Source organism: Microtus pennsylvanicus, chromosome 12, assembly GCF_037038515.1.
Source record: "Microtus pennsylvanicus isolate mMicPen1 chromosome 12, mMicPen1.hap1, whole genome shotgun sequence".
In the NCBI taxonomy this organism is placed as follows: Eukaryota; Metazoa; Chordata; class Mammalia; order Rodentia; family Cricetidae; genus Microtus; species Microtus pennsylvanicus.
Window position 1 is genome coordinate 64,092,791 of NC_134590.1, and position 24,584 is coordinate 64,117,374.

Here is a 24,584-nt window from a genome sequence, read left to right on the forward strand (position 1 = left end):
AGGCAGAGGCAGGCAGAGCACTGTGAGTTCGAGGCCAGCCTGGTCTACAAAGCAAGTTTTAGGACCGCCAAAGAAAAGAAAAGATTGTCATGTTCAAGGGCAAGCACCATCAGCTACTGAGCTCTCTTGCTGGCCCCTCATTCTTTCTAATGCCAAGTTTATTTTTATATATCAGAGCTGGGGATGGAATCCAGGGATGTACACACACTTGGTATGTGCTTGTCAACCATCCTGGAACTCACTCTGTACACCAGGCTGGCCTTGAACTCACAGAGATCCACCTGCCTCTGCCTCCTGAGTACTGGAATTAAAGGTGTGTGCCGCCACCACCTGGCTTGGAATTGACTGTTTTTAAGATTTATTTTTATTCTATTGTATGAGTGTTTTGTTTGTATGTACATACGTGTTTAAGTGTTACAGCTCAGAAAGGTTCCCTGGCAGTTAGGAGCCAGGGAACACCACAAAGCAACACAATACAACAAACCTCACACCAGAGATTTATTGGAGGAGAAGAACCCAGGAGGGTGGCTGCCTCTGGTTGGGTGAGAAGCAGCAGAGAACTGAGCAGAAGACAGGGCTTATATAGCATTTCCTGGGGGTAAGTGAGCTTTTCAGGGCGGGGATTGGTGGGATCTCAAGTCCTTGACTCTGTAGGGTGAAGGCTGGATCCAGTCATTAGGACAGTAGTGTTCTGTGGGTGGCAGGTCCTGGCCACTGGAGTGCCTTGAGGAGCCCACAGTGTGTACCACATGTGACCTGATGACAAAAGAGGTGAAGAGGGTGTGGGACCCCTCTGCAACTCAAATTACAGATGGTTGTGAGTGGCCACTGGGTGCTGGGCACAGAACTCAGGTCCTTTGTAAGATCAGTTAACCATCTTTCCAGCCCATTGACTTTGGAGACAGTCCCACTACACAGCCCAGCTTTGCTCAGAATACGCTGTGGAGGCCAACATGGCCTGGAACTCTAGGATCCTGCCTCAGTCTCTGAAAACACCTGCTTCAAGTAGCTTTAAAAAACAAGTAACAAAACCCCACCCAGCTTCTAGTGGAGGACAACAGAATGAACCAGAGACAAGTCAGGTTTCCTAGGGATGTAAGTAAGAAAGGCAAGGAGTAGACCTGGAGCTGTAGCAAGGGCCCAGGAGGAGAAGGGTTCAAAAGCTGGTAAGAAGGTAAGTCAACAAGGTGTGCGATTAATGAGGAAGCAGTAGCTATGCCTACCAGGTCCTCCCCTTGTTCTGCAGCCCTTGCCCTCCCTGTGGCTAGAGCTAGCAGCTTCCCTCTACATGTCAGATGCCACAATGGCTGCTGGTGCAACCACCTAGCAAGGCATGTCTGACGGTGCCAGCCTAGAGCTTCCTATTGTACTGGACTGCCTGCTCACCAGTCCTGTGCAGAAGGATCCTTGCTCCTGCCCTAGGGCTTTTGAAAAGAAACCTATCAAGTTGATTCATAGCCAGACTCCAGACCAGTGAACCCTGAAGCCCTCTTGCCACCTGAGGTGACCTCACTAGCCTGGCTGTCCAGCCAGGATGGGACTGCTACTAGGAACAAGGCTGGGAACAGACACTGTGTAGGCGACTTTATTTGCTTCTTCTATGTACACATATGTACACCTGGTATGAGCCAATGGTACACTATGTCACAGATTATGTTATACACGCACGCTCCCAGGCAGGAATCGGGAGGTTCTGTTCTGAATATCCCACTGCTGGTAAAGGAAAAGGACCCTAATGGAAGCTGCCTACCCCATTCCCAGACACTGACTCCCTCCCACGGACAATCTGTGCCTCCCCTGCCATGGGCACACGATGGCGAGATCTGGGTGGTGGTAGTGGCAGCAGCTGCTTCCAGTTTTCTCCTCACTCACACTTGTGCAAAGGCCAGAAAGCAGCAGTGGCCACGCTCACTGACAGTAGCAGCCTGATGCCCGGGGCCTAACTGGAAGGCCAGTCCTAGAATGCCCACAACCTCCTAAGTCAAGCAGCTTGGTTTCACGGGGCACTGGCATGCATCTTCTCCAGGCAGTTTGTCCAGAACATAACCAGACGGTTGTCACGGTTGATGCAGAAGTCTGTGAAGTCCTTCAGCAGCCGATCGGCAAACTTCTCATCCCCCGTGGCACTAGAGCGCCATGTCTTGGTCAGCATGGTGTTATAGGCCCAGTTGTAGCCAACCCGCTCCTCACAGAACATGTTTTGGTTGGTGGAGCTGGTGGAGTTCCGTCGCCGGCGCTGCTGCCCGGAAAACTTGCGCTTGGAGTAAGGCAGCTGAAGAAACACTGTTCCTGAAGGGAGAGAGCAGGCCTGAGTAGAAGCCACTGGTGAACACCTGCAGTTGGCTGGGGTGGTCCTGCGTGGGCAGGCGTGGGCAGGGCTCATGCGCCTGTGGCAGGGACTCGTGCACCCACCCAATTTTTTTGCCCACTGTTCCTCACCTGTAACATGGATATACTGAGGCTTATTCTCAGCAGGGAAGTTAAAAGCAGAGGCAGAATATTTATCTTGTACAAATCCAAACCTATAGTAACGACAGAAACACACACATGGTCTCATTAGCTGGAGAAACAGGGCAGTGTGCAGCTAAGATTCCGACAGCCCAATGCTGGAATATGGAAAAGCCTCCTGTGGGGAACATGCAGGCTGCTTACTTTTTCCTCAGCACTTCTCAACACCTGCCTTCCAGCCCTGAGGCTCCTGGCTCTCCTGTCACTGCAGACTGCAGCCCTCTACCCAGCCTCTGTCTCACCCAGCACCTTCCTTCCCCACATGCCCTCCCCACTCTAAACCTTCACTTTGCCTGCTGTGGCATCTGTCCTAGCAGGCTGCTCACCAATCCACAGCTGCCCCTTGTCTTATGTTTTCTTAGCCACATCTGTCTCCACGGTCATCATGCTAAGCATTTAATGGCCTTTGCTGAAACGGGACAAGGCATCTTAACTAAACTTTCCTTAAAGGTGAGGATCAGCAATCAAAGGCCCTTGGCTGTGCTGTGCTCCAGAAATGGGAAACGAGCAGAAGCCATTTCTCATCTGTGACTTGTCCTGTCCCACTTCTTATCTATAGCTTGTTCTATTCCTGGTTTTTCTATTTCCATAAAGCACATTCATCCTAGCCCCACCTGCTAAGAGCTGTAAAGGACGTGCTAACAGATGTGCCCAGTTCTGCCCTCGATGTCTGCGGGCTTTATGTAATGAAGGCAGTGACAGAGGAGGTAAAATGAGTCTTCTTTCCTGGACTGAGCTCACTGGGGAAGCGCTGTGCTGGATCCAAGCTGCCGGCTCTATGCTGGCACCCTACATTGTCTACAGGACACTTCTGGATTCCCTCTGTGCTTTCCAACCACGCCAACTGATTTACTTAGCATGATCATCTGGACTGGAGGCTTCTTGCCTCATTTTCCCTTACCATCAGTAAAGACCCTTTCTATTCATCTATTATTTACTTTTGAGACAGGGTCTTAGGTATCCCAGGCTGACCTCAAAATCATAATTTAGCAGAGGACAACTTTCAACCACTGACCTTCCCGTCTCTACCTCTTGAGTTTTAGCTCACAGTTGTGCGCTAGTGTACCTGGCTTAACGTGGTGATTGGTGCACACTAGGTAAGCATTCTACCAACTGACCCACATATCCAACCTAAGACAAAATTTTAATTTAAAAATTTTTATCATATGTGTGTACTTGCTTGTCTGTAAGTGTGCACATGAGTAGACGCGCCTCTGGAGGCCAGAAGAGGGCGCTGGATCCTCTGGAGCTGGAGTTACAGGCAGTTGTGAGCTGCCCAAGGCGGGTGCTGGAAACCAAATCTGAGTCTTCTACAAGGGGCAGCCATCACTAACTCAAACAAACCCAAAGCCCCCAAATCCTCAGAAAACCTACAGTTCATCCAAGTGATTTTCCATTTGGGGCAGGCTGGGATTGCAGTGCAGACAAGGGGTATCCACTGCAGAGCTGTTGTACTGTCTCACCCCAACTACCCAGAATGAGTAGAAGGAACCCTTAGGTGTCACTTCAGAGGTGTCACTGAGTAGAAGGAACCCTTAGGTGTCACTGCAGGGGGTCTATGGGAGGAAGGAGCACATTCCCAGCCTTTCTGAGATGGGCATTTTTGGGCAGGGTGTCATTTCGGAGTCACATCTCCACCTGGATTCCACTCCACACACAACCACAGCAGGACCAGGGATGCAGCTCAGTGGATGGACGACTGCTTGCCTAGCACCTTCAAGGCTCTGTGCTCAGTCCCTGCACTGCACAGAAGCTATGTGTAGAACAAATACTCTGGAAAAGGCATTTTGCTGGCTCTATGAATGGGAATTAAATTTCTGCCCTCCAAGGGCCTACAAACTTGTCTAGTCTATAGTTTTTTGGTTGTTGTTTTATTTTTTGAGACAGGGTTTCTCTGAAGCTTTGGAGCCTGTTCTGGAACTAGCTCTTGTAGACCAGGCTGACCTCGAACTCAGAGAGATCCACCTTCCTCTGCCTCTGCTGGGATTAAAGCTTAGTCTATAGTTTTTAAAAATAAAAGGAAAGAGGAATTTCCTGTTGTGCTGGTGTAGCAAGCAATCTCAACAAACAGAAGATTGGGAGTTCATGGCCAGCCTGAGCCACACAGTAAAGCCTTATGAGGAAAAAAAGAGAAAGAGAGAGAGGAATTCAAAATAGAGGGAGCAGAAAGTCTCTGGTGGATAGTCGCTGACAGGGGCAGAGGAGGCGGGGCTTAGGCAAAGGGTCACACACAGCAGTCCACCGCGTCACACACAGGGCAGACATGGGAGAAGCCGGAGTTAGAAAAGATGCTGAAGGACAAAGGGCAGCGGTTTAGAGAAAATACGTCCAGGACCTGGGTTGAGGAGGAGTAGGAGAACAAGATGCTGAGAAGAAAAATGCTGATTTGGCAACTAAGGTCACATCCAGGAGACGCCTAGTCAAGAAGTATAGTGACTGGCCAAGGAACTGCTTACCAGCTGTGAGCAGCTGCGACATCCAAGCTACTGTCTCTTGAAGATTTACCAGCTGAGCCCAGAAACACCCAGGGGGTGAGAAAAGCAAGACTATAAGCTCTAAGATTTCCACTGTTCTTTGGCAGTGTGAGTGGGGGTGAACCAGACCTGTCTACTTCCTGCAGGAAGGCCTTCCCTCTGCTCAGATCTATACCCCTTTAGTTACCACTGCATCCATTCCATACCCTTTACCGAACACATAGGTAAGGTCCAGATCTTAGGGCAGGGTCTAAGGTGGGAGCGGTTAGAGACCCGAGGCCTTGTGAATAAATGGTGGGTGCAGGGTCAAGCAGAGGGTCACTGAAACAACAGGCGGCTTTGTTTCACCATGAGGAACAAACATGAAGTAGCAAGTGGACGTCAGCTGAGAGATGCTTGGAAACAATGTGGTTTGTTGCACTGGTGGAGGAGACAGCTAATCAGAGCAGCCAGGAAAAGCTTCTCCTGGGGCACAGAGCCAATGCTAAGAAAGAATGACTCTCATCCATGCTTTTAAACATCCATTGTCTTTCTAACACGTGGGGAAGGTTTACTGACAAAATTTACAATGTTTGGCTTTACCATCTCCTTCCCAGCATAACCGGGCTCTCTTGGTTACTTACAGAGCTCTCCCTTCACAGCCTAACAGAGCAATGAGGTCTGGAAGGCAACAGCCACAGGACTGGCAGTGCAGCGTCCATCTCCAAGGCTGAGTGGGGGCGAGCAGTGAGTATCACCAGAAGGACAGATCCTTCGGGATCAGCAACAGAATGAACTGGGTTTCATTTTGGTAACCGCTATTGGAAAAAATACTGATTTGGTCACTGTTCCTTCTTGCTAAAGGACAAACCTGTGAGCAATGGCTTCCTGGAAAAGGTGCATTCGATCCCAATACGTTTCCGGTTCAAAGCCTGAAAGGAATAAGGAATAAATGCTGAGCTGTGATCACAAGGTTTGTAATAAACTCACACTGCTCTCTTCATTGCTCCTGACAATTCTTGTCTCTAGTTTCTGAACAAGTTATAGGAAGGACAGCCGCGTACCCTATAATCCCTGCCCCCCCAAGCTCCACCACAGTCTAAAAAGGTGTAGTTCTCGGGAGCCACTGTAAGCATCAGAATGAGGCTTATGTAATGTCTTATTCAAAAGCTGAAAAGAAGCTGGACAGTGGTGGCACACACCTTTAATCCCAGCACTTGGGAGGCAGAGGCAGGCGGATCTCTGTGAGTTTGAGACCAGCCTGGTCTACAAAGTGAGTTCTAGGACAGTCAGACCTGTAACACAAAAAAACCTGTCTCAGGAAACAAACAAACTAAAGCTGAAAAGACTCCAGTATTTTTATTTGTTTCTGAGACAGGTCTCACATAGCCCAGGCAGGCCTCAAACTCTAGGCAGTCAGAGATCACTTTGAACTCCCGATACTCCTGCCTGTACGTACAGGTATTCACCACTAGACCTGGCTTTGAAAGTATACTGAACACAAATCTGGAGTGTACATTAGCTACTTCTGAAAATAATGCCCACCCATGTTTCTAATATCACTAATCCTCCATTTCCCTGCAAAGAAAGACAATATTACAAGCTCCATTTTAAGGTAGGGAAATTGAAGTAAATAAATATAAAACAAATTCTTGAGAAGTCATCAGCTGTAGAGGGGAGAACAGAGCAGAATTTGCTCCTCCATCACTGACTGAATTGCTCCAGTCTCCTCTTCCACACGGCAGCTGCTGAGGACCAAATGCAGAAAGGAGGAGGGAAGTTTGAGCACTTTGCCATACAGCAACAGGAAGCAGAGCTGGATTGCTCTCTGGATGGAGGTTTTGAGTGTCCCCACAACAGTATAGACAACCCAGAGACTAGGGATGCAGTGGCTTTGTTACTTTGTCCATAATTAGAACTTTATTTCAAATAAATTGGAGACAGTCCCCCAACCACAACTACAGATAAATACACATGCATACACATACCCCACAGACACCCAGACATACACACACACACACACACACACACAAACTCATATACACAATCACACAAATACAGATATAGGCACACAGACACAAACACACATGTAGTCAGCGCGCACACACACACACATCACAATTGTGCCAGATTTTAAGATTTAGACTCAACTGCTACAAGAAGTGGAGATAAGAAGAAAAGAGGAGACACAGAATCTAGAAAATTGAATTTTAGATCTGGGTCCTTATTCCTTTAAACTAGGACTTTTCTCTGTTACCATAGTAACCAACTGAAGTTGATGACTTAGAAGACCAGGTCAGAATTGGCAGGGAAACCATCAGTTCTATGCCAGCCCCGTGAGTAGTCCTGTTACAACGAGGAGAGCATCTCTGGACACTGTAAGGTGACTGTAGCCCCTCAAGGTACTGACAATAATACAAGGAGCTGCCTGGTTTAAAACTTTGGAAGGATCATAACCACTCCCATTTCGGGACTGCACAAATGGTCCTCCTCAGCCACGCTGTGAGGCAGACAGAATGTTATGTGTGCAAATGATTTTGTAAGCTCTGTGCAGCTCAGAATCTCTGGCCGCTGATGCAGAGGGACTGCAGGGCGCAGGTAAAAAAATGCCTTCTGCGTTGTAAGTGGAGAGTACAGACTGTTGGAACTAGAAACCACAGGATTACTAAATTTAGCCTGCCCTACCTAGAAGCCCTCCTCACCCTCTGCCGTCTAGTGTAACACAAACTTACAGGCAAGTGGGAAGAAAATATTTCTCTTACACCCAAGCTGTGTCTTTCACATTTATAATCTCTCTGTCGGATAACTCCTGGTACATGAGCATCAGCTGCAGCCTTTTGCGTTTGAAAATGTCATCCCGAATGCATAGAGAGCTTTTTAGGAGATATTCATGCATTCATCTGCAGGAGTGCTTGGTTATAGCAATGGCAGGTGTGGATGGGGAACAGCACTCAACATCCAGGAGGGTAAAGGGCACATCAGGGTGGTCCCTGTGCTCCCTTCCTCACAGAAGGACAGGGTCTAATCTGAGTCTTCAAGATCCAGCGCTGGAGATACACGCACGAAACCTGGGACTTACAAAGCTGGTCCCAGCTTTGCACAGGAAGTAGAGCAATGCTTCCTGTTTGGGTTTTGATGGCCTCTGTAGGGCCTTTTTGCATGGACTAGCATGCCAAAGACTCTTCCTCAAATTCAAACGATCATTGCGGGTGATGAGGTGACTGGGAACACACAGGACACGGCAGAGCAATGGGGTGGAGAGGGACAGTGCACAAACCTCTCTCCACTGCCGGCTTCACTCTGGCCTTCCAGAGCTGGCAGATAGGCTCCAGCCAGCATACACAAGAAAAAAAAATCAAAGCTCAGAAGCATTAAGGAATCTGTCCCAGGTTACCCAGTCACTGCCCAGTGGTTCAGAGTCTTGGCTGCTCTTGCAGAAGACTTAAGTTTGGTTCCCAGCACCCTCGAGGTAGCTCACAACCACCCAGAACTGCAGTTCTTGGAGATCCAACTCCTTTTTCTGGCCTCTGTGGGCACCAGGTGCACATGCGGTGCACAGACATAAATGCAGGCAAAACATTCACACACATAAAATAAAACGAAATTGAAAAATTAAAAAAAAAATCCAGGGCAAAAGCCCAGTGCTGTGGGATAATACTTCTGTACACTATGAATATATATTGCTCTCATTAGTTGATAACAAAAACTGCTTTGGCCTATAGCAAGGTGGAAAAGCCAAACTGGGTTGAAAGAAGGGCAGAGTTGAGGGAGACACAAGCAGCTGTTCAAAAAACATGCCGTCAGTATACTGGTAAAAGCCACGGCCATGCGGCAATACAATACTTAAATTAATAGAAATGGGTTAAGTTCAATGTAAGATCTAGTTAGTAATAAGCCTGAACTATAGGCAAACTCCTGTAATTAGTATTAAGCCTCTGAGTGATTATTTAGAAGTAGCTACAGGACGGGGTGGGACAGAGAAACCTCTGTTTACAATCCAGATTATTTCACCCTTTGTCAATGGCTCTCTTAACCAGCCTGTGGTTTCTGTGGTTTGCTTTCCTCAGGCATATGTTCACTGGACAGTGATGGGCTTCATTATGGCATTTCATACAAGTATCCTCATTCCTCTCTCTCATCCCACTTCCCACTCATCCTTTTTCTCTTTCTAGATGGTCAGTCTCCTTCTGCTTTCTGTTTCTTACTAACCTCTCCATTTTCCATCTAGATTCTACTTATGAGAGAGCATAGGGGGCTGTTCTTGGGATGGGGGTCGGACTCAGGGAGACAGCCCCTTCAGAAGGGAGTAGCTCTTACTGTCAAACAGGTGCTCGCTGCCGTCCTTGAGCAAGCAGCTGAGGTTGAGTGGGATGAAGAGCTGGGCCCGCAGAGGATCGCCATAGAGGTAACTGGGTAGTGCAAAAGGACCCTCCAAAACTGGGACTAACAAGAAGCCGCAGGAGGTAGCTTTTCGATGCCAACCTTGGACCTGGAAGGAAGCACAAAAACAGCATCATCTCCAGGTTCCTTTAGATCAGAGAAAATGCCTCCAAAGAGCAGCCCTGCCGGAGTGGCAGCATCCGCACCAGCAGGCTTGCTCGCTCACTCACGATCTCTGGCCCTAGCCAGCCCTGTCAGGAACAAGCGCAGTTCGCTTCTTGGTGAGCGCTAGAGAAACTGAATGAGCACACAGCTGCTCTTCCGGGCCCCAGCTTCTCATCTTCAGTTTCTTTTGCAAGGAACTAACTTATGATAGCTAATACCCTCCTTATTCTGTGGAATGTCAGAAGCAAGGTCACAGGACAAAGGCTGAATCTTCCTATTTTGTTGCGCAGCAAGTTCAGTGTATCCAATAAGAAAATAACCCACAGATATTTGATGTAGGGTGGGAGATGACTGTGGCAGCTTCTTGCCAAGTGACCAGCTCTTGCATACAGGAGAGTACACTCTGGGGAACTCCCAAAACTATCTTCCTGAAAACCAGAGTTCCTGTAAATAACAACCAATGTTTCCTCAGGGGACTTTGTAAGGTTTTTTAAAATATGGTTTAAAAAACATAAAATGGATATTTAAAACAAACTAACTAAACCAGTGGACTGGTGAGATGGCTCAGTGTTTCATAAAAGCACTTGCCATCAATGCTGATGACCTAAGCTTTATATCTCTGGAAGCCATATAGTGGAAAGCCAGAACCGCTCCCTCGACTTGTCCCCTGTCCTCCACATCGTGACCATATTGTCCATACACACACAGGTAAATTAAAAACCAAAATACACCCCCCTCCCGAACCTCACGATAGAAACCCCAGACTAAAGGTGTGTGCTAGTGATGGGAGTGCCCGTCCAGAGCGAGGTCCTGGCTATCCTCCTGAGAATGCACGCTCCACCCCACAAACAAAAGAAACAAGAATTCATGGATGTGGCTCTGGCATACAGGTGCCATCTGATGAGAACGACATCCATTTTTTTTCCTTTTTTTTTTTTCTCAGATAGGGTGTCAGAATGCTGCCCAGGCTTGTCTGAACTCTGGGCTCCTCTTCTTCAGTCAAGCATTGAGAGATACAGGCTGAAGGTGGTGGCACATATTCATAGTCCCAATTACTTGGGTGGCTAAGGCGGGATGACCACTTATGCCAGGGTTCTAGGCACTATATCAAGATTCCCATCCGTAAAAAAAGATAGTTTAGCCGTAGCTTGACTTAAACAAACAATTCTTTAAAAACTTAAAAGGTGCTATGTAAACAGTTCAGTTGGTAAAGTATCTAATATACAAGCATGAGAATCTGATTTTAAATACCCAGAGCACACACCAAAGACTCTTTTTATTTTTATGTGTGTGTGTGGAACTGGGGTTATAGGCAGTTCTGATCTGCCACATGGGTGCTAGGAATGGAGCCTCCAGTGCTAACCTCTAAGCTATCATCTCCCCAGGCCCTGGGACCCACTTTTACAAAGGCTGGGGCAGAAGCATGGGTCTGCAATCCTGTGCTCCTGCATGTGTGGTTGTTGCACATGCATGCATGCACCAGAAAACACTTAGACATACATCATACGTAAATGTTACATGCATGCAAAAACAGAAGACAACTACTCTTAGTTCCTTCAGAGACACGAATACAAACGCAATAGTCAGGAGCTGCAGAGATGGCTCAGTGGCTAAATGCACTAACCGCTCTTCCAGAGGACCTGCATTTGATTCCCAGCACTCCAGTTTCAGGGAATCCAACATCTTCTTTCAGGCATGCATGCAGGCAAAATACCCATACACACAAAATGACAAAGTAAAATTTATAAAAAAATCAAAAAAAAAAAAAAACCAAAACACAAAAGTAAAGCCAAAATCTCTAGTTTGGAGGGCTGAATTTGTGAGCATCAAGGGAGGAGCAGGCTGTGGTGACGGCTAAGGAGGGCTCTGAGAAGACACCGACAGCTAAGGAGTGCCTTGGCTGGGGATGGGCAGTGGTTTGCGTTGGCTTCACAGCACAACATACACAGGTGACCAAGATAGACTAGCAGAAAGAAGACAGGCAAGGCCAGCTAACACTTGGGACACTGTCGGTCAGTTACTTCTTTGAGGGACTCCATTGAGGGACACTCTGGTTGCTGTCCATTAAATGCTAATAATACATCTAACTCTTCCCCTGTTGTGGGGTTGACAAAGATATCTGTAAATACTGCCAAATGCCCCAGAAGACAAACTCACCCTTGTTCAAGGAACAGCAAGTTAAAATGTGATATTTGCCAACTAGGAATTGGTGAGGCAAACTATGGAATAAATAAATACTAGAATATTCTGTAGCCATTAAAAACAATGAGGTAAAAAAAATTTAAATCCAACAAGTAAAAAAGGCAGATTTATTTCTTTTGGTATGGAAGATACACAAGTAACAGAAAAAACCCAATGTAAATACTATACATCCAGCATGTGAGCATAAGTGTGTCCTCAGCATGAATTCTAGGCTGATCTGAGATGTGAGGAATGTAGCTGAGTGGCCTTGAATTTGTGGTGATCCTTTACCTCAGCATCCCAAGTGCTGAGACATTTTTTCTTTAGGGGTGAGCCACCATGGTCAGCTTACCATTCGTCTTGTATATACACACAGAAACCCTGCAGTGTTTTAAACATGGATATAGTGATGGTTGCTTTTAGATGGAAGTCCCAGGACACAAGGGAGAGACAGAGATTTGCTTTTCATTCTGGACCAGTGGTTCCAAGTTTTGGAAAATGTTTGGTTAGCACAGCCAGTGGTGCGCTACTGGTATTCAATAGACAGAGGTCAGAATGTTGTTTAACAAGCTACAATGGGCATGACATCACTCACAACAGATAATTATTTGGCCCCAAGTCAGTAATGCCAAGGCGAAGAAACACCAATCTAAACCCCGCATTTCTATGTTTAATGTTCTAAGGTCAAAGGTTATGTGAAAGCAACAGGAGCCTCTAAAGAGCACCCCCTTGCCTTAAAGTAAGGTGATGGTCTCACCATCTCAAAGAGTACTGTGGCAGTCACCGCCATCCAGTGTAGCTTGATCTCAAAGGCTGCATTGAGAGAGAAGTTTCCATGGTAGTAACAGCTGCACCACTCCAGCCGGTCGGTTCGGTTGTTCACATCGACATCCAGGGTCACAGTCCTCTGCTCTGGGACGGTGGCAGCTGTGTGAGCACGCAGCAGGGGGTGGGGAACACACAGAGAGGCACAGGAGTGGGACAATGTAGAAGAATGAATAAGCACCATAAATATGAAACTGCAGAAGTGTTCAATAGAGCTTCCTATCTCTGAAAATCACTAGTTAACAATCTAGGAGTCCACAAAAATCTTGTTCTGCTTGCTGTTAGATAATATGAGAATGGGTTCAGATATGTTTCAATAAAACTTTATAAAAAAACACATGAAATTCTAGGGTGATAAGCTACTCTGTATATTATACCACCTTAAATTTATACACATTCACAGAATATACAATACCAAGAGTAAACAGTGGATTTTGGGTGATGATAGTGCATCCATGTAGGTTTGTGGATCAGAACAAATGTCATTCTGGTGGGGACTGACAGTGAAGGAGGCTGGGTGTGAGAGGAGCAGGGGACCTATGGGGAGTCTTTGTTCAGCTGTACTGGAGAGCTAAAAATCCTTTTAAGAAAGTTAATTATAGCCACACATTGTAGTTTAAACCTATAATGCTAGCATTCAGAAGGCTGAGGCAGGAAAAATATGTTAGAGGACATCTTGCTACATAGTCAAACCTCATCTCAAAAAAACACAATCTGGGGGTTGGAGAAACGGGTTATCACTTAAGAGTGTTTGCTGCGGGGGTGGAGAGATGGCTCAGTCGTTGAGAGCACTGCCTGCTCTTCCAAAGATCCTGAGTTCAATTCCCAGCAACCACATGGTGGCTCACAACCATCTGTAATGGGATCTGGTGCCCTCTTCTGGCCTGCAGGCATACATGCAGACAGAATACTGAGAATACTGTATACAAGATAAATAAATATAATCTTTTTTTTTTTAAAAAAAGAGTGCTGCATAATCAATGAAGTCTGGAGTTCAGATCCCAGTGCCCCCACATACTTGTAACCAGCTCCAAAGGAGACAGAGACACTGAGGTTTGCTGGCTTGCAGCCTAGCTGAGAAAACACAAGCCCCAGGGAGAGATCCTGCCTCAAAGGACTGGAAAGTCACACAGTGATACATAAGGATACCCAGTGTCCTCTTGTAGCCTCCATGTATGCACACACACACACTAAAATCAAGAACAGTGTAGAAGGGTCAGTTATAAACAAACCATAAGCCAGATTTAGCCAATTATAAAGCAGTTTGACTCCTTAGTCAAGCCATCCCTTCTTGTACAAGGGAGAGAGATGTCATCTTAACTAGGATCATAAACTCAGACACCCAACCAGGCTGTACCTAAGATCTTCAGGAACAGTGACCCACAAACAGAACAAGGGAAAAACAGCCTAGACCACAACGAGGAAGAAATATGACTTCTTGTTTTTTTTTTTTTTTTTTTTTTTAGTTTTTCAAGACAGGGTTTCTTGTAGCTTTGGAGCCTGTCCTGGCACTAGCTCTTGTAGACCAGGCTGGACTAGAACTCACAGAGATCCGCCTGCCTCTGCCTCCCGAGTGCTGGGATTAAAGGCGTGCACCACCACCACCCCGCTAAGCATGACTCTTCTGCTTTTATCCTAGGAAGGCCTTAGTAAATGGGAGCTCACAATGAAGCCTACCCCACTGCAGACATGTCAGTCAGGGCTCTGACCTCAGTGGACACGAACCACACTCAGCACACCAGGTTTTCTATAAATCAGGATCTGCTCTTATATCCCTACTCCTCACAATTTTTCTTTCTCTGAAAGAGTCAGTTAGGCTCTGGGTTTTGCTCCTAAGTCAACAAATTTAATGAGCTTCTGCTGGAAGGCAGGAGAGCATGAGCAAGTGCACTGAATGATACTCTCCTGATGCTAGAACAGGCAGAATGGGCAACATGCTTGATTTGGAGCTGGAAGGGCCAAGCGCCTGTGATTCCAGCCACGCTCCCATGTCTCTGAAAACCTTGCTTCCTTGTCTGCTAACTGATATGGCAGCCCAGGCAGGAAACATGTGGCTGAGAAAGGGTTATAGACTCCCTTAATTGCCTTCTCCTCTGGTCACTTTGTGTCTCCTCTTTTCTCTGTTCCCATTAAGCCTGCCTTCCAGCTTATGACATGAGGTTCACTAATGCTCAAAGTGAGGCCTATCCATGGCTTGAAGGACACTTGAGGCACATTTGGTCCCCTTACTGGTCACTCTGATACTAAAATGTTCATTAAAGCTAGGTTCTGTCTGGACTTCATGTTCCTGATTTATGACACTCTCAGGAACCCTTTACTCAACAGTCCACATCAAAGAAAGCTGTGTTCTCTGGACTTGCACACTATGTATCTATTCCTCCAGGTAAAAAGACCTCTGTCACAAAACCAAAGGCATGTGATAAACCTCAGCAGTGACTTGGAACATCTTCTATTATCAGGTTTGTTAAGTGCAGAATAGGCGAGTCTAGGGGACACCCAAGTGGAAATCACTCTATCACTGGCTTTGTGTTTCCAGGGTAAGATTTGATAATGCAGACACATCTAGCAGGCTTTTAGTGTGGACAAAGGTAGAGCCAGCTCCGTGGGAAGTCTAATCAATATGCACAGGCCCAGAAGAGAAACAAGGTCAGCATTTTAGGGGGTTATTAATGACCTAGGAGAGCAGATCAGTATCACTAGAGGAGAAGGAACACTAAAGCTGAGCCCTCACAACTAGGGCTTTCTCACAATGAAGCAAGTCTCAACAGCGAGTGCCAAGTTGAAGGAATTTTTCAAAAAGAAGCTAGCTCCATGTTCATCAGGAACGCTTTGGAAAAAGTTCAGGGGTCAGTCTGGATAGAGGAATGCAACAGTCTCTCGTGACTCCGAGATCTAACAGACTGCCACAACAACCTGAGAAGAAGGCCCGAGCATGAGCCTAAGCGGGAGGCATGTGGTACTGCATCTGCAGGACTCTCAGGTGAGCCTGAGCGGGAGGCATGTGGTACTGCATCTGCAGGACTCTCAGGTGAGCCTGAACGGGAGGCACGTGGTACTGCATCTGCAGGACTCTCAGGTGGCTTTGTAGCTTCCCAGCTCAGTGACACAGGATAAGGATGGGAAGTGGGAGCCACAACAGGCCAAGGCAAAGGTCTATGTATCAACATTAGACATTTCAAAACAGCTTTCTGCTGCTACCTCCAAAGGAGAATCACAAGTTTTAAAAAAAGAGAACAAGGGGGGGCTGAAGAGATGGCTCAGTGGTTAAGAGCATTGCCTGCTCTTCCAAAGGTCCTGAGTTCAATTCCCAGCAACCACATGGTGGCTCACAACCATCTGTAATGAGATCTGGTGCCCTCTTCTGGCCTGCAGATATACACACAGACAGAATATTGTATACATAATAAATAAATAAATATTTAAAAAAATAATAAAAAAAGAGAACAAGCAAACAAACAAAAAGCCACCCCAAAACAACAGTAAAACACAAATAAAACCCAACCAAATCACAGGCAATGGTGAAACGCAGGTGTTTCTCTTCCGTAAGTCATCTTAGTTTTTTTCTGAGGAAGAATTCAAATGTTGAGGTTATGACCTGTTTATTTATTTAGCAAATAAATAAAATTGGTTAGTTATTTGAGATAGGGCCTTACTATGCAGCCTGGGATGGCCTCAAACTCACAATCCCTGCTTCTGCCTCTTAAATGCTAGAATTACTGATCTGTACCACCAACTACGCCTGGCTAGAAAGATTATCTTTGTGTATGTGTGTGTGTGTGTGTGTGTGTGTGTGTGTGTGTGTGTGTGTGTTGAGACAGATCTCTCTTTTCAGTCCTGGCTGTCCTTGAACTCACAGAGATCCTCCTGCCTCTGCTTCCCAAGTACTAGGATTAAAAGCAAGCCCACCACACCCAGTCATAAGATACCTTAATTTACTCTTGTTTTTTACTTAGAAACATATTTTTTCTTGCTAGGCATGGTGGTACATGTATGCCTTTAAATCATACAGTTCCTCATGCTGTGGTGACCCCAACCATAAACTAGTTTTGTCGCTACTTCATAACTGTAATTTTGCTACGGTTATAAATCTTAATGTAAGTATCTGTATTTTCTGGTGGTCTTAGGTGACCCCTATAAAAGGGGTCACAACCCACAGGTTAAGAGCCTCTGCTTTAAATCCAGCAGAGGCAAGTGAACAGGCCAGTCAGGACTGCACAGTAAGACCCTCTCTCAAATAAACAATTTTCCGGTGGTTTTAAGTAGGTCCTTGTACATGCTAGATGTCTAGTAACTACCCTTCCCCAACCACCTGCTATTCCCAGACTCCAACCTGGTCGAGAACTTACCCAGCAGTGCAGCTGCCTGGCTCCGTCCTCCAAAACTTCGGCTGAAGGAGCTGTGCCTGCTCGCGTAAGAGGCTGGCCGACTGGGTAGCCAGGGCAGGAGGAAGGCAGGAATCTCAGAGTGCACAAGCTCTTCGGCCACAAAGGCCACCTCAAACCACTTGCGCTGGAAGCTGGCAAAGTCGTCCACTCCTGTTGTGTGCCAGGGAGCAGTGGGCTGCTGCATAGCCACTGGGAAAAAGCAGGGGGAGTAGAGGATCTCCTGTCACAACGCTGCTTTTCTGATACATGGCGCAATACAGATAGACCATAAAACACTATGCTAAGTGAAAGGAAGCGGTATAAAGCCTACCTATTATGTCACCAAACATATGACATTTGTAGAAAGAAACACAAAACCTGTAACTGCTTGTTCAGGGAGTGTTTGGAAAGGGAGGAGTTGGGCAGTAAAAGCTAACAAGAAAGAGGTGGTGGTTGCACAATACTGTGAATGGCTTTTGTTATGTAGGCTAATTTTATGTTATATAAGATTTAATTCAATTTAAAAAATCTTATCAGTTTTATAATATTTCAGGAAATAAAAAGTTGTGGGTTTTTAGTTTTCTTTTTTCTAATAGAAGGTAAAAATCGATACTAAGTTAACAAAAGTACACAGTGAATGTCACTAACTATACCATATCATGTATGGACCCAGAGATGAAGAAGTGATTTACCACAATATGGCAGTCTCTTCCAACCAGTTAAAGCATCTGAAATTCACACACTATGAAGGCTGCTTTGAATCCTTGGTGCCTCCAGAGCCATGGCAGCCAGAAATTATGTTAGAAATTGCTCCCCATGGGAGAATTCCCTTTTTTCATTAAAAGGGGATGGAATTACAGTGTTGCTAAGTAGCAGAATGTCTGCCTAATGTGCAGAGGCCTTGAGTTCGATCCCAGAACCACAGTAAACAAAAAAAACACATGCAGTTAGCTTCCTGAACTCATGAGCTATATATACAGTTACAGACTTGATCACACACACAAAACTATTGCAGGGGGGCAGGAGAATATTTATACTGAATATGACCAAAAGTTTTCTTGCTTCTTGAACAATATCGTACAATACGAGCAGTGTCTTACTATCAGTTATTATAAATAATTTGGGGATGATTTAAAGAATATAAGGGAAGAGGCTAGAGAGATGGCTTAGTGGTTAAGAGCACTGGCTGTTCTTGCAGAGGACCTGGGTTCAGTTCCTAGCATCTACATGGTGGCTCACAATTGCCTATAACTCTAGTTCCAGGGTATCCAACACCTTCTTTTGGTCTCTGCTGGCACCTTCACACACATGGGGTACACATATAAACACACACACACACCATACACACACACAAAGAAAAGTAAATCATTAAAAGTAAGATGAGGGTATATGTGAAACCATGCCAAAGAATGACTATTTAAAACATGTCTTGGAAAACAAGGTAGACTTGGTAGTCTTCTTGAAGGAGTATGTGGGAACTGAAAGCCCAGTAAGTATGAAGCACTACTGGAGGCATCGCACTGTCATCAAAGCCAACTCAGAAGAATGGAGGCAAGGTGCAAGTTACAGCATCAACATAGGATCCATAGAAAATTGTGCTGGGTGGTGGTGGTGCACGCCTTTCACCCCAGCACTTGGAGGCAGAGAAAGGCGAATTTCTGTGACTTCAGGCCACCCTGGCCTACAGAGAGAATTCCAGGACAGGCTCTAAAGCTACACAAAGAAACTCTGTCTCAATTTTTTTTTTCCCCTGGGCAGTGGTGGTCATGCCTTTAATCCCAGCACTTGGGAGGCAGAGGTAGGCAGATCTATGTGAGTTCAAGGTCAACCTGACCTACAAAGCAAGTTCCAGGACAGACAGGGCTGTTAAATAGAGAAACCCTGTTTTGGAAAAAAAACAAAGCCACAATAAACAAAAAAAGAAAAAAAAAAACCCAAGTAACTTGGCCTCTTTTTTTAAAAATATTTTTAAAACATTTATTTATTTATTTATTTATTTATTTATTTATTTATTATGTATACAGTGTTCTGTCTATATGCTTGCTGGCCAGAAGAAGGCACCAGATCTCATTACAGATGGCTGAGAGCCACCATGTGGCTGCTGGGAATTGAAGTCAGGGACTCTAGAAAAGCAGTTAGTGCTCTTAACCTCTGAGCCATCTCTCCAGCCCCTACCTTGGCCTCTTTTAGGTTTATTTCCACCAACACTGTCCTCAGTAAAAACATTGTCCGGACTAGAGAGATGGTTGTGTGGTTAAAAGTGCATGCTGCTCTTAGAGAAGACTAGTTTGGTTCCCAGCACCCAAATCAGAGGTCTTACAACTGTCCAGCTCCAGGAAGATCCAACACCTCTAGCCTCTGAAGGTACCTGAATTCATACACTCACACGTGCGCGCGCACACACACACACACCCCCCCCCTCTCTCTAAAATAGCTAAATAAATCATCTTTTTAAATAAACAGCATTGTCTTCAGTCGTGTGTAAACATGTAGAGATGCTGAAAGAGGCTGTCGGTGTCAACTGAAAACACAAAGCCACACATGGAGCTCAAGATGCATGGAGATGTGAGAGATTAGGAAAAGTACTCGCCCCTGCATGTGCTTTGGCTCTGACCTCGATCGGGCTCTTTGTCCATTACTATCTTGTAGAAATAGAAGCCATAGATGAAGGTCCGCCAGGCTTCACCAGATGCATGTGTTATGAGCTGCTCTTCCAGCATTTTCTAGGAGAGACAAGGAAAACCTGAAATTCCTACAGGTAACATCTCAAAGAGGCAACCCTTGCTTGTGCACAGCAGTCAAGGCAGTAAGTGACCAGAGAACTGAGGTCACACCGCTGGTCCCCATTAGACATCGAGAATATGCTATATGAAAATGAACCTGTTCCAAGTTATAAACTAATGTATTTCACCAAACATTTCAAACACACAGAAAGTAGAGAAAAACTCCAAGTAGATAACCATCTAACTTCAATAAATTTAACATTCTGCTAGGCAGTCTGTTCCTCTTCATCTGAGGGAATGTCTCCCGAGACACCTAAAGGAAAAGTGAGTTGTGGTACACACCCCTATAATCCCACTGGGAAGGTAGAGGCGGGAGGATGAGGGCTCAAGGTCATCTTGACTCACTGGTGACCTACCAGACCTTTGAAGAACTAATACCAGTGTGCCTGCTCCCCTCCCACCTCCCCGTCCCCTTTTCGAGACAGGGTTTCTCTGTAGCTTTGGAGCCTGTCCTAGAACTAGCTCTTGTAGACCAGGCTGGCCTTGAACTTATAGAGATCCATCTGCCTCTGTCTCCTGAGTGCTGGGATTAAAGGCATGTGCCACCACCGCCCAGGACCAGTGAGTCTTAAACCATTCCTAAAAACAAAAAAGGAAATATGTCACCAAATTCTTCTTATAAATTTTAATCCTATGCTCATGGATTACAAGAATTAATATGAAAAGTGCCTACCTTACCAAAAGCAATTTATAGACTCAATGCAATCCCCATTAAATTCCAATGAGATTCTTCACAGAATTAGGAAATATGGAAGCACAGACAGTCAATGGAATCCTGAGCAAAAAGAAAAATGCTACAGGGATCTCCACACCTGGCTTCAAGTTATACTGTCATACTTCACTGGCACAAGAAAACACCAACTGATGGAATACAATAAAAGGTCCAAATAGAAACCCAAACAGTTACAGTCACCTGATTTTTGCAAAGATGGCAAAACAAACAAAATCCACTGAAGACAGTCTTCAACAAATAGTGCGGGACAATTGTATCTCCACATGTAGATTCCTATCTCACTCTGTACAAAACTCTCAGTGGGTCAGAGCTTTAAAGCAAGACTTGGAATTCTGAAACTCTTAGAGGAAAAGGCAGGGAAAATACCTAAGATCTAGCTAGGCAGAGGTGAGGACTTCCTGAAACAGACTCAGTAAATAATGCCAACAACTGACACCAGAACCTCATGAAACTACGCACAGCACAGGGCAGGCAGTGAAGGGGCGGCCCACAGACAGAAGAAAGCCTTTGTTGTCACACATCCGACTGAGAACTAACGTCTAAAATTTGAAAGGAACTAAAGGTAAAAAATAGACAACAACAAATAAAACAACCCCATCAATAAAAAATAATGAAATGAACATAGAATTCTCAAAAAATGAAATACAAATGGCCAATAAATGTCAAAAGATGTTTAGAGAAATATGAATTAAAACTACATGGGGAGTGGCTGGAGAGACCAATGGCTCTTGTTAAGAATGGTTAAGTGTAGCCGAGCGGTGGTGGTCAGCCTGGTCTACAAGAGCTAGTTCCAGGACAGGCTCCAAAGCCACAGAGAAACCCTGTCTCGAAAAACAAAAACAAAACAAAACAAACAAACAAACAAACAACAACAACAAAAAAAACCCATCAAAAACAAACCAAACCAAAATGGCTGTTTTTTTTTTTTTTTTCAGAAGACTGGGGTTCGGTTCCCAGCACCCACATGGCAGTTTACAACTGCCTGTAACTCCAGTTGCAGGGGATCTGACTTCCTCTTCTGGCCTCCACGGACACTAGGTGCATATGTGGTGCACAGACATACAGTAAGGAAAACACCCAGACACATAAAATGTTTTACATTAAAAAACAAACAACAAAAACTACATATAGAGTCTACCTTGCCCTGGTGAGCAGGCAGTCTTTATGAGTGGGTCTGGTTCATGCCCCTGCCATCCAGTGTTTGGGGAGGCAGAGGCAGGAGGTAATGAGCTGAAGAGACCCACGCTCAGCCCTAGCACTCATGTCAGGTGACCTAACACCCTCTTCTGGCCTCTGTGAGTACCTGCATTCATCTGCCTACAGACAGACACACAAAGAAGAAGAAATAAATCTTAAGAAAAAAATCACAAGTATAAGGAAAAACAGGCAAAGGTTCTCTAAAGATGGCTCAGTGGTTAAGGTGGCTTTTGCAGAAGACCTGGGTTTGAATCCCAGCACCCACATGGCAGTTCACAACTACCTGTAACCCCAATTCCAGATGTGACACCCTCTTCTGGCATCTGCACACATGTGGCACACATACATATATTAACTCACACACACACACACACAAAACACAGATTAAAAATTGATAAAGCAAGTAACAAAAGATGAGGGCAAAGGGGACCCTATACACTGCTGGGAGAACGAAACCTACTCCAGCCGTGGAAATCCGTATGGAGGGTCCACCATATGACCCAGCTACATCACTTGTGGAGATTTACCCAAAGGACCCCAAGGCAGCACAGCATAGCACCTGCACAGCAATGATTACTGCAGCGCCATTCACAGAAGCTGAGTTAAAGACACATGAAGTGTCCACCAGTGGAGAACTACATAAAGAAATGTGGTATGTATACACAACAGAACTAATACAAGCAATATTCTCAAGCATGTTTTTAATATTTAAGTTTTTCTGTTTTATTTGTTTTAAAGATTTATTTATATGTATTGGATCCTCTCGAGCTGGAGTCATAGGTGGTTGCAAGCCCCCTGATGTGGATGCTGGGAACCAAATTTTGGTCCTCTGGAAGAGCAACAAGAACTCTGAACCAATGAGCCATCTCTCTTCAGTCCCAAGATTTGTTTATTTTATGTTACTGTTACTTTATGTTTATTTTATGTATCTAAATATTTTTAAAAAGGTTTTATATAGATATGTGTTGACATGAGAATGAGGTGTTTTACAGTATTTTAAATTTAAATAATCCTAGTATTTTACCAACTTGTTATTGATAGCGTGCTTCTGACATTTTTATCCATGTTGATCTATGTACTTCCAGCTTATTTCACTTTATCAATAAGAAGATTATATTCTCAAGGAGATGGGGTTTACCAGGGGAAAGCTATGTAAAATAGCGTGTTAAGGCCTATAAAGAGCGAAACAACAGCCACATTCTTATTCAGATAGTTATTAACTTTCCAGTGCAATGATGACAAGACAGCTGGCCAACAAACTATCCGGCTTTCTACTATAAGCCTCAGTATGGACAGGACACCTAGAACCAGCTCAGTCAACCTGACCTAATTCATTCCTCTGCTTAGTTCACTCAACAGTGAATTGAACTTGGCAATAATATCCTAAGTGTCTACTATGTGTATATGGAAATGAGCACTTAGGGGAGACCCATCCAGGCACAAAACACACAAGATGAAGTGACTCCTAAGTCTGGTGCCTTGTACTACTTACTATGTGAAGAAGCCTCTGATGCAGAACCTGGAATTCAGCCTTGGGACTTGGACACACAGGTATAATCAGGACAAAACTGGGCTTGGGGTTGGGGAGCACACCTTTAATCCCAGCACTTGGGAGGAAGAGGCAGAGGCAGAGGCGGATCTCTGTGAGTTTGAGGTCAGCCTGGTCTACAGAGTGGGTTCCAGGACAGGCTCCAAAGCTACAGAAAAACCCTGTCCCGAAAAATCAATAAAGAGAGAGAGAGGGAGGGAGGGAAGGGGGGAGGGAGGAGGGAAGGAAGGAAGGGAGGGAGGGAGGGAGGGAGGGAGGGAGGGAGGGAGGGAGGGAGGGAAGGAGGGAGGGAGGAAGGAAGGAAGGAAGTCCTTCATAGATATTTATCTGAGGGACAAGAACATAGAGACTCTGTCCAGAATTTGTCAGCGCAGACAATAAATCCTGGCAGATTTTAAAGTCAAAGCACGCGTGCATGCACGTGACCTGTTTATACATTTCTAAGACAGAGTCTTACCATGTAGACTAGGATGGCTTCTAGCTTATGATCCTCCTGCCTCCACTTCCTCAGTGCTGTAGGGGGCTTGTGCTACCGCGGCTAACCCTAAGGTCTTCAAAGTATCTCTGCAAGGAGACTTGTCCTTTCATTAGCTCCAGACAGGCCTCAGCCCAACCTGAAAGCCTCTTTACTGTCATGGCTGAATACTTCCATGACAGACCCTCATTACAATGATCTGGGCAGAAGAGCCCTCCCCGCTGTCTCACCTGCATGATGTCGATGGCCATCGCCTGCGTCTGGACCCCCTCCACATTGTTCATCAGCCAGTGCACCACCTCAGCACTGATGAAGCAGCAGGGTGCAAGGCCTTTCTGCTCAGAGAGCAGCTGGACTCCTGTCCTGAATTCCATGAGCAAGCAGGAAATACGTGCCCAGCGGCAATAAGGAAAAAGAAAAGATGAGACGTAAGGGCTCTCCACAAGAGCATGTACTGTCTGAAAGGAGGATTCTCCATAGAACTCCTAGGCTGAGGGAAATCTCCATGATCTGTCAGGCATTATACTAGGTACTTCATGTAAGAATTTAATCATTTCATTAATCATGTGTGTAAAAACTCATGGTAAGGACTGGCAAAATGCTCAGTACATAAAGGTGCCTGCCACCAAACCTAACAACTTAAGTTCAATTTCCGGTAGCCACATCTGGAAGGAAAGGATCAACTCCTGCAGGTTGTCCTCTGACTTCCACATATACTGTGGCATACAGCTCCTCACAAATCAGTACATAACATGTAACTTAAAAAAAAAAATCTCATTTTACACCTTTAATCCCAGCACTGGGGAGGCAGACACAGGCAGATCTCTGTGAGTTCAAGGGCAGTCTGGTCTACAGAGCGATCTCCAGGACAGCCAGGGCTGTTTCACAGAGTAAACCCTGTCTTGAAAAACAAAAACAAAAACCAACCAAACAAAATCTCATTGTATAACCAAGGTAGCAGAGGCTCAGGG

General features: G+C 45.4%; 1 protein-coding gene across 19 annotated transcripts in view; it reads right to left on the reverse strand.

Annotated features, from left to right (window-relative positions):
• Positions 1 to 482: 482 nt before the first annotated feature.
• The window catches only part of Depdc5 (DEP domain containing 5, GATOR1 subcomplex subunit), a 121,106-nt gene continuing 97,004 nt past the window's right edge, over positions 483 to 24,584 (reverse strand). For 10 of the 19 annotated variants that reach the window (XM_075944017.1, XM_075944011.1, XM_075944015.1 and 7 more), the window contains 8 exons: positions 23,844 to 23,976; positions 19,491 to 19,599; positions 16,859 to 17,086; positions 12,445 to 12,614; positions 9,279 to 9,450; positions 5,833 to 5,893; positions 2,440 to 2,522; positions 483 to 2,289 (listed from right to left, as the gene is read on the reverse strand). In XM_075944017.1, the coding sequence (XP_075800132.1) occupies positions 1,997 to 2,289; positions 2,440 to 2,522; positions 5,833 to 5,893; positions 9,279 to 9,450; positions 12,445 to 12,614; positions 16,859 to 17,086; positions 19,491 to 19,599; positions 23,844 to 23,976 (1,249 nt within the window). In that variant the 3' untranslated portion in view covers positions 483 to 1,996. Of the gene's footprint in view, positions 2,290 to 2,439; positions 2,523 to 5,832; positions 5,894 to 9,278; positions 9,451 to 12,444; positions 12,615 to 16,858; positions 17,087 to 19,466; positions 19,600 to 23,843; positions 23,977 to 24,584 lie in introns of those variants that run through there. The other 9 variants (XM_075944018.1, XM_075944009.1, XM_075944004.1 and 6 more) reach the window with 2 other exon arrangements.